Here is a 14616-nt window from a genome sequence, read left to right as displayed (position 1 = left end):
TAAAAAGAAAGTCCTTCCTTGATTATCTTCTTTTCTCTGTATATAGTCATTTCTGTAGTGATCTCATCTAGCTGTATGACTGTAAACATCATCTATGTGGATGACACCTAAATTAAATCTCCAATCCAGATCTCTTTAATGAACACCGAAGTTACATTCCAGATAATCAGCACCCAGGAGTATCATTTGCTTCCCTTTCCAATAACAACCCTCACCAAGGGTAACCACTATCCTGACTAGTGCTTCTCTGTGGAAACTCCTTCCTGACATTGTGTTGAGAAAGATACATATTTTTCTGAATATCAAATCCGGAGAAAAATACTTGAGAAATGAGCAAAAATAGAAAAAAGTATTATAATGATCTTGTAAGAATTAAAGCTTAACAATAGACATAGAGACTTTACTAGTTTGAAGGAATCTATTGATGTTAACTCAAAACCAAGAGCAGGAAACACTGTCACACTGAGTTAAAGTTTTGACATTCTCAGGTGTCAGAACAGAAGTACAAAGGATTAAAGTGGTCACAACCTGATCAGTTGATTTTGCTTATTATAAGTGTGTTAATGGCCCTTTATGCTGCCGATGGTAATTTTTGAATATTTAATATTAGTAAGTCTATATACATAAGTATACTATGTGTATAATAGTATTTTATATGTATAGTATACTGCACACACAGTATTCTAAATGCATAAAATACTATACACCATATGCATAGTATACTATACACAAACCCTGAGAGTGTTCTTCTAACAAATAACAAGTTTAAGAAGCAAAATAAATCCTTAAACTGGCAATTTTGATGAGTGATTCTGTGTAGTGCTGTTTACTTTATTAAGAAATTCAAATGTTGTTATTCAAATACTATCAGTTTGCTATCATTTTCCAGTGTCTGAGTAATCTTTCATATACTACCACTCTTTATGAATACTTCTAAAGTTACTATTAATATTTTTATTTATTAAAAGTTAGAGATCCGTATTATGAATAAAGAGCATTAAGAAGTTTGAAAGTGTTCTATGAATAATGACTTTTAACAGCACATATTAGTTTTGCCTGTTTGTGTATATAGTATAAATAGAATCAGACTATGTATATACTTATGTATTTGGCTTTTGCTCAGCATTGTGGCTGTGACCTCATCCATGTTGAGTGTAATATAATTGTCATTGCTGTATAGTATTTCATTGTGTGACTATGCTACAGCTTTTTATTCCATTCTGATGGACGTTAAGGGAGTTTCCAGTGGAGTTTATTACAATTAGCTCTGCTATGGACATTCTTAATATGCCTTTTGGTATACATAAACAATGATGCCTGTTTGGAACTATGCTCAGGACTAGAGATGCAAAGTTATATGATATGCACATGTACAGCACTGTTAAATAGCACCAAACAATTTTCAAAAACCTTGGTACAAATTTACATTCTTACCAGTAGTGCATGAGAGTACAGATTTGCTCAACATCCTCACCAAGAAGTGGTATTTTCTGTCTTTTTTATGTTAGTCATTCTAATGGGTGTGTACTGGTAGCCTTTGGATTTTATTTTGCATTTCTCTGCTGACTAATACAATCAGTCACTGTGTGTGTGTGTCTGTTTGTGCCTGTGTGCATGTGCATGTGCGTGCCTGCTGTCTGTGTGTGTTTGTGAGCTTGGGAAACTGTGTTAACAAGTGCCCATTAGAGACTTTGGCCTTTTTTCTATCGAGGTTTCAGATACTTTTTATATAGATTTGTAGGATGCCTTATGCTTTTGAGTCCTTTGTTATGCATATGCAACGCAAATACTTTCTCCCTCTCTGTGGCTTCTACTCACTCCCTTAATGATCTTCTAATAAAGAAAATTTCTTAATTTTTAATATATTTTAAGTCATTCTATTTTACCTTTATGGATAATGATAATCTATGTCCTGTGTAAGCAACCTCTACCTTTTCCAAGATCATGGAGACATTCTCTTATGCTTTCTTCTATTAATAAAAGCTGGATTGTTTTACCTTTCACTCTTTCACATTTAGATCTGCAAACCATCTGGAATTTATTTTTGCTTATCATGTGATATAAGAGTCAAGATGAATCTCTCTCTCTCTCTCTGTCTCTCTCTCTCTCTCTCTCTCGTTCTCTCGTTCTCTCTCTCTTCTATTCTGTTCCATGAGTATATTTGTCTACTTTGCAGCAATAATACCTTTTCTAAATTACTGTAACTTCAAAATACCTCTAGATATCTGATATCAGATTAGATTTTAATGTAAATTTCCCAGCTTTATTATTCTTTAAGATCACCTTAACTATTCTTGTTACTTTAAATATTTCCATATAAACTTTAGAATAAGAAATTTTTTCATTCTATTTATGCTGCTTCATGTTTATATGATTTCTTGAGTATTAGGGCTGATAATTTTCATCAGTTTTAAAATGTTTGGTCTTTACTTAATTATTGCTTTTGCTCCTTTATCTGCCTGTTTATCCTCTGCAAATTACACATTGCAATTTCTTTTATTAACTTTTATTTTAAGTTCAGGGGTACATATGCAGGATGTGCAGATTTGTTACATAGGTAAACCTGTGTCATGGGGGTTTGTTGTACAGATTATTTCGTCACCCAGGTAATTAAGACTAGTACCCATTAGTTATTTTTCCTGATCCTCTCTCTCCTCCCACCCTCCAAAAAGCTCCAGTGTGTGTTGTTCCCCTCTGTGTGTCCATGTGTTCTCATCATTTAGCTCCTACTTATAAGTGAGAACTTGCGGTATTTGGTTTTCTGTTCCTGTGTTAGCTTGCTAAGGATAATGGCCTCCAGCTCCAAGCATGTCCCTGCAAAGGACAAGATCTCATTCTTTTTTGGTGGTTGCAGAGTATTCCATGGTGTATATGTACTATATTTTCTTTATCCAGTCTATTATTGATGGGTATTTAGGTTGATTCTATGCTTTTGCTATTGTGAGTAGTGCTGTGATGAACATACATGTGCATGCGTCTTTATAATAGGATGATTTATATTCCCTTACTGTGACCCACATGCTTTTTACTTGTTTCTGTATTTATCTTTCTATCCTTCAGTTCTGCTTTTTTTCTGTTTATCAGTTTTTCAGTCATCTGATGCTGCCTTCTGCTTGTCAAATCTATCCATTGAATTCTGAATTTTAGATATTGTACTTCTCTGTAATTCTAATTTATTCTTCTTTATAGGTTCCAATTTTCTGTTAAAATTATATAGGTATTTGACCTGCTTTAGTAATCATTTCCCTTTTTTCTTGAATATATTAGCCATAGCTTTCTGAAGTCCTTATCTACAAACTCTGACATCTAAATCACCTGTAGGTCTGTTTATATATTTTGGTTTTTGGCTTTGGTTTTAAAACTTAGTTTTAGGTCTCATGGTCCTGCCTTTCATATGACTATTGATTTTTCATTGAATTCCATACATTGTGTATAAAATTGTAGTATTTTCAAAGAGAAGTCTCTTTTCCACCATAGAGGCTTCATTATTTACTTTGCTATACAGATAGTATGGGAGAATTATTACCTTAATCTCATAACGGACTTGTGCTGGGTTATAGTTTTTACTAAATCTAGTCTGTCTTTGCTATTGCCTTGTTCCTAGGATATAGCTCTCTAGGATTTTAAACTAGTAGTTTAGCATGGCTTCTTTTTTTTAGTATTGGAAGACTGCAGAAAAGGAAGCTCTCCTTTTCAACGTTTTTCGTATTAGCTTTTGTCCTCATGCTCCGTGCAAATTCAAAATTCACCAATTATATTGAGAGGGAGATCAGCCATTAATTTGACATGTTTCAGATATTTCCTTTGTGTCACCCTAGCCCTGTGTGATCATCAAATCATTGCTGTTTCTTCTCATCCACCAGTATGAGCCCTATGCCCGGTAAGCTGCTATCCAAGGCCAGAATTGGCAAATGCTCCCAGAGATGAAAAAGTTGTAGGTTGCAACTTCATCTATGAGAGGCTCTCCCCTATCTCCAGAATTTTAGGCACTTCAAGCTTCACTGAGCTTTACTGTTTTATGGTTCTAGGTTTTATAGTTGTTAATGAAGGGAACACTGTTCACCAATAAACAACTCTGTCCTACCCAGAAATATTGTAGTCACCTCCTACCTGGGCTCCACATGGTTTGATCCCTCTTCTACTTACGTCATTTAAAAATTTTCAGGAGGCCGAGACGGGCGGATCACGACGTCAGGAGATCGAGACCATCCTGGCTAACACAGTGAAACCCCGTCTCCACTAAAAAATACAAAAAACTAGCCAGGCGAGGTGGCAGGCGCCTGTAGTCCCAGCTACTGGGGAGGCTGAGGCGGGAGAATGCCGTAAACCTGGGAGGCGGAGCTTGCAGTGAGCTGAGATCTGGCCACTGCACTCCAGCCTGGGCGACAGAGCAAGACTCCGTCTCAAAAAAAGAAAAAAAAAAATTCCTAGTAATTATTTTAAGACATAAGTCAGATAATGCCATTCTTTTGTCTAAAATATTCTAATTGTTCTTCATTTTTCCTTAGAATATAATTCAAAGCCCTTTAATGGCCTATAAGACTTCAGATTACCTGCCCCCCACTTTGGTCTCATCCTCCTTTCCTGCTCTCCCCTTCCTGACTTTGGCCAGCCACACTGGCTGAACAAGTCATCCACTTTTCTGACATAAGGTATTTTTCCTGGTTGTTCCTTCTACTCAGAGCACTATATATATATACACACACACACACACACATATATACACACATATATATGTACATATACACATATATATGTACATATATATACATATATACATATATACCTATGCATTGATAAGCTTTCTATTTTCTTAATATTTCTGCTTGAATGTTACTTTTAAAAAATTAGGGTGACACTAATCACCGTATTTTCAATTTCATGGTAACACAAATCCTCCACCTAGGAATGAATATTTCCCCTAATTCTGCAGTACTTTTATGTTTTCCCATGTTGCTTCTCACATTAAAACATGCTTTATGCTTTACCCTTTAATCCATTATTTTATCTTTCACTATCACTCTTCTCTATATAATATAAGCTCCATAAGGGCAAGGGTTTTGTTTTATTCGTGGATGCATTCCAAGCTCCTAGAATAGAACCTAGCACACAGAAGATAGTCTATGAAGATTTGAAAAACTAATGATTGAGCAAACATGTTGAACTTAATTATTTGGGTCTTTTCAAATGCACTTTCTGTTTCAAAACACAGCTAAATTTAATTTTGACGTGATCAACACAGATTTTGATATATTACTCTGATGACTCTGTATATGAAACTCACTCTGAAATTTTTAGGTTCAAAAACTCACTCAAATTCTATGCAATGTTGATTTTTCTAATTCATTTGAAAATGGACTATATATTTACTACTTTCTCTGTAAAATTTACAGCTACTGGAAAAGGTAATACTTTCAAAAGTGAGCAAATCTTCAGAGTCTCTTCCTGCCTATCATACACTGTTAAGAATTGGATAGAAGTATATGAAGATGCAGGTAGAATATGCACTTCAAAAAATATAACCACATTCTGTTTGACATATCTTGTCCTTAGGTAGCTGTGACTATATTTTATATCACTTCTGTCTTGTTCTCTCCTTTGGGCAATTTAGGAAACAGACATTAATGTTTCAGTCTAATGGCAGAGAAATTAGTCTGAAATGGTAAAATAAAGTTTGCTTCTTAGAAAGAAAACTCTTGTTAAAGGCTTAGTCTCCTCCTCCCGATTACTTAGTACTACTCAACCCCACTCTCTCCCACCCCAATATCAGCCTGGATTAAAAGCCTCAGCTTTAGGAACTTGTAGCGGACAGAATAGACTATGTTACGTTTCTTTTGGAAGATCAGGCAAAAAAAAAACAAAAGAGAGAGAGAGAGAGAAAATACATACAGCTTCCAAACTTCAGTGGGCAGGCATGTACATCCATGGGAAAATCTTCCAAATGCATGGGACACTCGGCGTGAATTGTTAACCTAAAAGAAGGGCAAACAGAAAATGAAATTAAGATAAAATAAATGTTATTAAACACAGGGTTGTATTCTCACTCAGCAGCAATGGAGTGTTCCTAAGAATAATGAGATTTTTGTTTGTTTAGGTTCACTGAGATTCAAGTCTTTATGAACACAAAGGATGGATAAAATGAACTAGATAGCCTCTCAAAGAGGCATTAAGTATTCATATTTTTGGATCATATCTGAATCCCATCCTGTCACCTTTGAAAAACAGATATATCTTTTCTACCCTAACTGTATTTCCTTAGACACCCCCCAAGAAGCCTGGAAACACCAGGTTCTGACTCATTCACTCCTGATCGCAGTTTAATTATTTCTGAAATATTTCTTCTCAGCAGGCTATTCTGTGAGTTAACCAATTTAAAGATTGCACTGAAGAGAAGAGGTATGTAGAAAGAATATCTTTACCCTGATCATTAACAGACGAAAAAGATAATTCTGCTGCTCACAGGAACACACACACACACATACACCACACACACACGCACACACACACACACGAAAACTGACCACTCCAGGAAAAAATACAAAGGTGATGGAGGACATCAGAAACCTCAGAGGTCAAGTCTAAAGAGCTCATACTCTGTTAACAGAGGCAATATTTGGAAAAGATGCTGGAAGGATTGCTCGGTGGAAATCTGAATGGTATATGACATGCTTACATACTCACTCCCCTGCAATAGTCTCCCTGAATAGTCTATTTCAAGGTTTTCCCTTCTGATTTTTTAATTTTTTTCCAAGACTTAACTTTCCTTGGGCTAGATAGTAGCCTCCTATGTAGAAATGGGGCTCACGCAGCAAAAATTTAGAGTTGCTTGGAAGCTAGCTCTCATGAGCTACTTCTAACTAGCCTTTATACTTACTGGTTATATTGGACTCAACCCCCACCATCCTTTTGGAGTTCTAATAAGTTGAGAAACTGATTATCAATTATAATGTCACCCATTCCCCCAATGGCTTCTTCCCTTAGATAGGTACTCCTGCTGATAATTTTCAGGGCCCAAGTACTCCTTAGGACCAGAAATCTTGCCTAATAAAACATCAATATATGAGACTGAAAAGAATACGCCTCACTTCTATGCAATTACCAAAGAAGCCTGTAGGGAAGTGTTTTGTTGAGGCAACAAGTAAAGAAGTGCCTGAAAGGGATCCCATGTGTGGGGTCTCCATTTCTCACTCTTCACATCACAGTGCTACTGTAACAGTGTTAGGAAGCAAGATCTTAACAAGATATCCACAGGCTATTGCTGCTTAACATGATTTTTCTTTGGTTAATGAGAGTGAGATACCAGGAGATATTTCTTGTCAAATTACAGACATCCATGTGTCTATGAAGGCATAGAATGTTCAATGTATAATTGTTATCATTATGATGATCATTGATAATAACCTCTGAGATGCTCACAGCATGTTACAACTTCTAAAGAACATTCCCATCAGTAGTTCCACTCAGGCCTACCATAACATTTGTGATGTAGGGACCCTGGTTGCCTGGAACTAAGTATTCTATTTACCTCATTTGCTCCCCATAGTGACCCTGTGAGGGACATATTGCAGACATTATTATCATCTTTATTTCATAAATAAGAATTCATGGTGTTAAAGTGAGTTTCTCAAGTCACACAACCTGGTGAGCTGCAGTGCAATCTGGTGTTCTTTCTACACTAACAATTTTCCATTCATCTGAGGGTAACGGTCTCCTCAGGTCCTCAGTAATCTTTAAGTCATATGAGAGATGCTCTAGTTATCTTTGGTTATCTTTGAGCAAGTATGTTCTATGTATAAGGTAGTCATGGGAAGATACTAAGAAAAGAAGGAAGAACCAGAGGCACGAGCCACAGTTGTTGCCCTCATAGTGACCACTGCTATAGGAAGAGAAAGCTAACCCTCACATATGCAGTTAACCATTGACACAGGGCAGGAGTTGAGTACATTAGCCCGAATACAGTCAGAATGCTTTCTATTGCAGAAAAAACTTGAAGGGATATTGAACATCGTAGCTATGGGAAGGGAGATAAGGAGGGTAAGAAGGTCAGACAGCGTTGACATGTTTAAGAATCAATGAAAAGAGCATAACATAATTTGGTTTGTGAAGTACCTTGCACCTACAAACATTTGCTTTTTCTCTCTCCTCTGTGCTTAGGTGGGTTGAGGAAGAAGTGGATGGGAATAAAGATAGAAAAGTTTTAAATCAGTTTTGCCCCTAATCAGAAATCACTGCCTTTGCATCCTGCTTTGATAGTCTATTTGTTGTGGTCTTATTCTCCACGTCCCCAGAACTGCTGGCTAGACATAAAGTAATTTCCCCTTGGCATTACTCATAAGAGGCAGTATCTTGGAAATAATAATATAAGTGGAGAAAAGGAACACAATTTTCTTTATTAAACTCTCATGGAATCTTTTCAGTATCCAACACAAGGAGCATGTTTTTCAGTGAAATACATTTCTCTTGTGTCTGGTTCTTTGAGTCATGGAACCCCTTTTGTGCCTTAAGAATAAGGTCAGACTGGTGGAGTATTGCAGGCTAGCTTCAGAGTTCAGCTTTTGTCCAAGACACATCGGAAATTTTGTAAATATCCAAGGCAACTTTAGTTCCCTCACTTTTAAAAAGGAATAGAGACAATATCCTCTTCCCCTACATAACCCATCTATCCATTCAACATTTATCCATTTAACAATATCAGGGATTTATAGGGTGGTGGGAGGCACAAATTAGAAAAAAAGAAATCAAAGGCTTTATCTACTCCAGAGGATTATCACTATCATCATTATTATCTTTACTATATATAGACAATAATTTCAAAGAGAAAGCTGGGGCAGAATCAGAGCCTTAAAGTGACATGGTTGCCTCTGACTTCAGATCAGCAAAATAAACAAGCCCTGTAAAAATTTCATGTCCTCTCTCCTTTTCCAACCTTTCTCCCTCTTCATGGATTCTTTTGTGAAGCTCTACTAAATCTGGTTGTATTTTTGCTAGCAGTTTTCAGTGAGCTTTTCAAAAAAGATCAGAATCCCCTGAAAATGTGGCATTCAGATCACAGAACTATAGTCGTAATACAGGGGTTGGCCTGCTTTGCTTTTTATGCGAAGACCAGATACAAAGTAAGAGGCAATCCAGGAAGCCCCTTCTTTGGGAGATGAGGATACAAATGAAGATCTGACTACATTTTTAGTCCTTCACCTGCACCCTTCTCCCCCACACACATACTTCAGTTGTTACCCTCATTTTACCATGCTTTGCCAATCCTGACTCTCTTTTCACCTCCCCCCTCCACCTTTGCTGCAAAACAGTTGCTTTTTATCCCATCACACTAAGTTAAAGTTACATTGTTGCAACAGCCTCCTAGGTTGTCTCTGCTTTTCCCCTTCCCTCTTAGAGTATATTCTATATAACAGCCTTCCAGTGTTTGCCGACCTATTACAGAGTAAAAACTAAAGTCCTTATCAAAGCTTACAGTGTCTGATATAATCTTGTCTTCCACCCTCCCCTTCACTCTGCTTCAGCTCTGTCAACATGCCTGTCTCTCTTACATCATGGCCTTTCCAGTCACTATGCTCTCTGCCTAGGATGTTCTTCTTTTGAATACCTGGATAATTGATTTCTGCATTTCTTTCAAGTTTTGCTTAATTAGCATTTTCTAAATGGGGCTTACTCTGATCTCCACTGAGTTTACTACCTTCCCTATAGGTAGTAAACCTCATCATACTTTCTTTTTTCATAACCCCTAAAATACAATGCACCTTCTAATTTATGTTTTCTATTTATCATCTATTTTCTTTCCTTCCTTTCTATAAGGTTATGGATTTTTAATCTTATTTTTTCTTTAATGTGTGCTAACATCCTAGTTAAGTATCTAGCACATTGTAGGTATTCAATGAATATCAACTCAATGAATGATTTACTGAATGACTTTTCTTTCCTAAAGTCACACATTTCTCTTGGAGTCTGCAGAGAGGAGGTGTAGGCTGGGCAAGATAAGGTTTAAGTATTGCTAGGGTTCTAGGCAAAATCATGTCTTAATATGATTCATTAATAGCATCATATCTCAATTTATTCACTTCAATGGGCATATAGTTTACTTCCTAGAATTTCAGAGCTACAAGAGCCTTATAGAAAGCATCTAGTTTTATCCCCTTATATATTTATGTATGAGAAAGCAGAAGGAACATGTCTTGCCCCAAATCACTCAACACAGTCTTGGAGCTGACTAAAAGTTTCCTGATTCACTGGTGTAGTCAACAAAAGATCCCCAGTGGATGCCCAAAACCACAGATAGTACTGAACTCTCTATATACTATATTTTTGCTTATATATACATACATATGATAAAGTTTAATTTATTTATAAGTTAGGCACAATACTCTTGCACTTTGGGACCATTAATTAGTAAAATAAGGGTCCCTTGAACACAAGCAGTATGACAATGACACAGTCGATTTGATAACTAAGACAGCTACTAAGTGACTAATGAGCAGGTAGCATCTACTGAACAAAGGGAGGATTCACATCTCAGGTGGGGCAGAGCAGGATAGCCGAGATTTTATCACACTACTCAGAATGGCATGCAACTTAAAACTTATGAATTGTTTAATACTAGAATTTTCCATTTAATATTTTCAGATGGTGGATGATAGTGGGTAACCGAAATCATAGAAAATTAAACCACAGATAAGGGGATAAAATACCAAGATTGTTGTCCACTTAGAATTTACATCTCAGTAGAGAAAGACAGAAAATAAACAAGATAAGTAAGCAAATTATATAGTTTATTGAAATGTGATATACCCCAGGAATAAAAATTAAAATATATGGGTAACAAGTATTTGGAAGGGGTTTCAATTTTTAATAGGGTGTTTAGCAGGTGCCTCACTGAGTAGGTGACATTTGAGCAACAATCTGAAGCAGATGAGAGAATGAACCTTGTAGAAACCTGGGGAAAGAGCATTCAAGTTAGAAGGGGTAGCAGTGCAAAGGCCCTGAGGTAGAAGTGTGCCCAGTGTGCTCAAGAAATAGCAACTAGCCTACTGTGGTTGTGTTGTAGAGATCAAGGGGAAGAGTAATAGAAATGAGTTCAAAGAGGAAATTATGGGGCATGAACTAGATAGTATAAGAGCTCCTGGATATTTTTGCTTTCACTATGAGTGTAATATAGAGGCACTGTGGGATTTTAAGCAGAGGGTAACTTGATCAAACTAACATTTTAAAATTACGGCAACTTTATAGAGAACAAGTTGAAGGAGGTCAAAAACGAAACCAGGAAGATGAAGTCTAAAACCACTTTATGATTAAAAACTCTCAAAAATCTAGGAATAGAAGGCAACTTCCTCAATTGATAAATGGCACTTACTAAAAACCCTTATCTAGCATCATGGTTAATAGTGAAAGACTAAGATACTTCCCCTAAGATCAAGCAAGGATGTTTTTTCTTCCTTATTCAACTTCTTATTCAAGAATTTAGCCAGTCAAAGAAGAAAAGAAATGGGGAATGACTGCTAATGGTATGGAGTTTCTTTTTTGATGTGACTAAAATGTTCTGAAATTAGATCTTGGTGATGGTTGCACAACTGTGAATATATTAAAAATCATTTAATTGTACACTTCAAGAGGATAAATTGTATGACATGTGAATCATATTTCAATAAAGCTGTCTAAATAATTAGGCAAGCAAAAGAATGTAAGAGAATGATTGGAAAGCAAAAATCAAAAGTGTCTATTTGAAGGTGACATGTTCAGACATTCCATGTTCACAGATTTAGAAGTCCTAATAGCATTAAGGCGGCAATTCTCTCCAAATTGCTCTATATATTCAACACATGCCCTTTGAAAATCCCAGATTTTCTTTTTGTGAAAATGGCAAGTTGATCCTAAAATTTATATGAGAATACAAAGGATCTAGAATAGCCAAAGCATCTTTCAAAAAAAAAAAAAATGAGTACTTACACTTTCCAATTTTAAAGCTACAGTAATCAATATGGTGCAGTTTTGGCCTAAATATTGTAATATAGACTAATGGAAAAAATAGAAAATCCAGAAATAAACTTTGATATTTATAGTCAATTGATTTTTGACCAAGATGCCAAGCAATTCAGTTGAGAAAAAAATAGCTTTTTCAGTAAATTTTTCCAGGAGAATTTAATATACAAGTGCAAGATATGAACTTAGACTGTTACCTCACACCATAAGCAAAAATCAACTAACAATGGATCATAAACCGAAATTTAAGAGCTAAAATTTCTAAAGGGGAACATAGGAGAAAATCTTTGTTACCTTGAGTTACACAAAGACTTCTTAGGTATGACACCAAAATCATGATGCATACAAGAAAAAATATAATAAATTGGGCTTCATAAAAATTCAAAACTTTTGCTTGTCAAAAGATACTTTTAAGAAATGAAGAGACAAGGCACAAAGAAAGTGAATATATTTGTGAAACATACATCTGATAAAGAACTTGCATTAAAAATACATAAATAACCCTTACAATTCAATAATGAGAAGAAAAACAACCTAATGTGAAAATGAGAAGTATATATATGCAAATAATATATTCTGTTGGCTAATAAGCACATGGAAATATGTTCAACATTATTAGTCATTAAAGAAATGCAAATTAAAACTACAATGAGATACTACGACATGCACACTAAAATGGCTAAAATAAAAAAGATCAACAATTTCAAATGTTGACAAGGATTTGGAAAAAAAACACAAGATCATAAATTATGGTGGAAATCAAACTTTGGACAATATTTTGGCAGTTTCTTAAAGAGTTTAACATAAGCTTACCATAAGACCCTGTGGTTTTACTCTAATTCTTACTTTAATTACTCTAATTATTCACTAACAAAGATAAATGAAAACATGTGTCCAAAGAAAGACCTATTTATAGCAGCTTTATTCACAACAGGTAAAAGGTGGAAACAACCCCAATGACCCCAATGTCTATTATTGTGAATGGATGAACAAGATGTGGTATATATCCATACAATGGAATGTTAATCATCAATAAAAAAGGAATACACACAATGGCATGGATGAATCTCAAATGTGTTATGCTAAGTGAAAATAGCCAGACACAAAATGTCACACATTGTATGACTCCATTCACATGACATGTCCAAGAAAGACAAATGTATAGAGACAGAAAGTAGATTAGTGGTCGACTGGTGTTGGGGTGAGAACGGAATGTTACTACAAATTTGTAGAGAGATTTTTGGAAGTGATAATATGTTCTAAACTTGAATTTTGGTTATAGTTGCACAATTCTATAAATCTACTAAAAATCATTGATTTGTACATGTAAAACAAATTTTATAATAGGTAAACTATACTTCAAAAAGTTCTTATTTTAAACAAATCAATAGCAGCCTTATAGCACAGTGTTTAAGAGCATGGATTCTTTTATCTTTTTCTTTTTAGAAAGCATGCTTATCTTAGCCATTTATTTATTTATTTGTAGATTTAGGGGGTACAAGTGCCATTTTGTTATACAGATATATAACATAGTGGTGAAATTAGGGCTTTTAGTGTAACTATCACCCGAATAATACATATTATGCCATTTAGGTAATTTCCCTTCCCTCACCCCTTCCTACTCTCTTGCCCTTTAAAGTCTCCAATATCTATTATTCCACTCTGTATGTCCATGTGTATACATTATTTAGTTCCCACTTATAAATGATAACATGCAGTATTTGACTTCCTGTTTCTTGACTGTTTCACGTAAGGTAATGGCCTCCAATTGCATCCATGTGGGTGAAAAGCAGATAATTTCATTATTTTATTAATAAATAGTGTTCCATTGTGTGTGTGTATATATATGTACATAAAATTGTGTGTATTATATAATGTATAATATACATTGTATTATATATAATATATATTATATATTATATACAATGATATATTATATATCATTTTCTTTATCCAATCATCCGTTGATAGACACGTAGGATGGTTCCATATATTTGCAATTGTGAACAGTGCTGCGATAAACATCTAAGTACAAATATCTTTTAGATATAATGATTTCTTTTGGTTTGTGTAGATACCCAGTAGTGAGATTACTGGAAAAAATATAGCTACTATTTTTAGTTCTTTGAGAAATCTCCATATTGTTTTCCATAGAGGTTATGCAAATTCACATTTTCAACTGTGTGTAAGCATTCTCTTTTATCTGCATCCTTGTCAATATCTGTTTTTTGTTTGTTTGTTTTTGCATTTTAATAACAGCCATTCTGACTGGTGGAAAATGGTATCTCATTGTGGTTTTAATTTGCATTTCACTGATAATTAGTGATGTTGGGCATTTTGTCATATGTTTATTGGCCATTCATATGACTTCTTTTGAAAAATGTCAGTTCTTGTCCTTTACCCACGTTTTTAATGGGGTTATTTTTCTTTTCTTTGTTGATTTGTTTAAGCTCCTTATAGATTCCGGATATCATTTATTTGTTGGATGCAGAGTTTGCATATATGTTCTCCCATTCTGCAGGTTGTCTATTCACTTTTTTTCTTCTTTTTTTAAATTATACTTTAAGTTCTAGGGTACATGTGCACAACGTGCAGGTTTGTTACATATGTATACATGTGCCATGTTGGTGT

General features: G+C 35.1%; 1 protein-coding gene across 1 annotated transcript in view; it reads right to left on the bottom strand.

The window, feature by feature from the left end:
- Positions 1-14616, bottom strand: part of GABRA3 (gamma-aminobutyric acid (GABA) A receptor, alpha 3) — a 302277-nt gene that overhangs the window by 49712 nt on the left and 237949 nt on the right. The window contains exon 6 of the mRNA XM_011974177.1: positions 5890-5972. Within this exon, the coding sequence (XP_011829567.1) occupies positions 5890-5972 (83 nt within the window). The remainder of the gene's footprint in view (positions 1-5889; positions 5973-14616) is intronic.

This window comes from Mandrillus leucophaeus, unplaced genomic scaffold (assembly GCF_000951045.1).
Source record: "Mandrillus leucophaeus isolate KB7577 unplaced genomic scaffold, Mleu.le_1.0 Scaffold1421, whole genome shotgun sequence".
In the NCBI taxonomy this organism is placed as follows: domain Eukaryota; kingdom Metazoa; phylum Chordata; class Mammalia; order Primates; family Cercopithecidae; genus Mandrillus; species Mandrillus leucophaeus.
The sequence above is the reverse complement of the archived record's forward strand: the minus strand, read 5'-3'. Positions and strand labels throughout refer to the sequence as shown.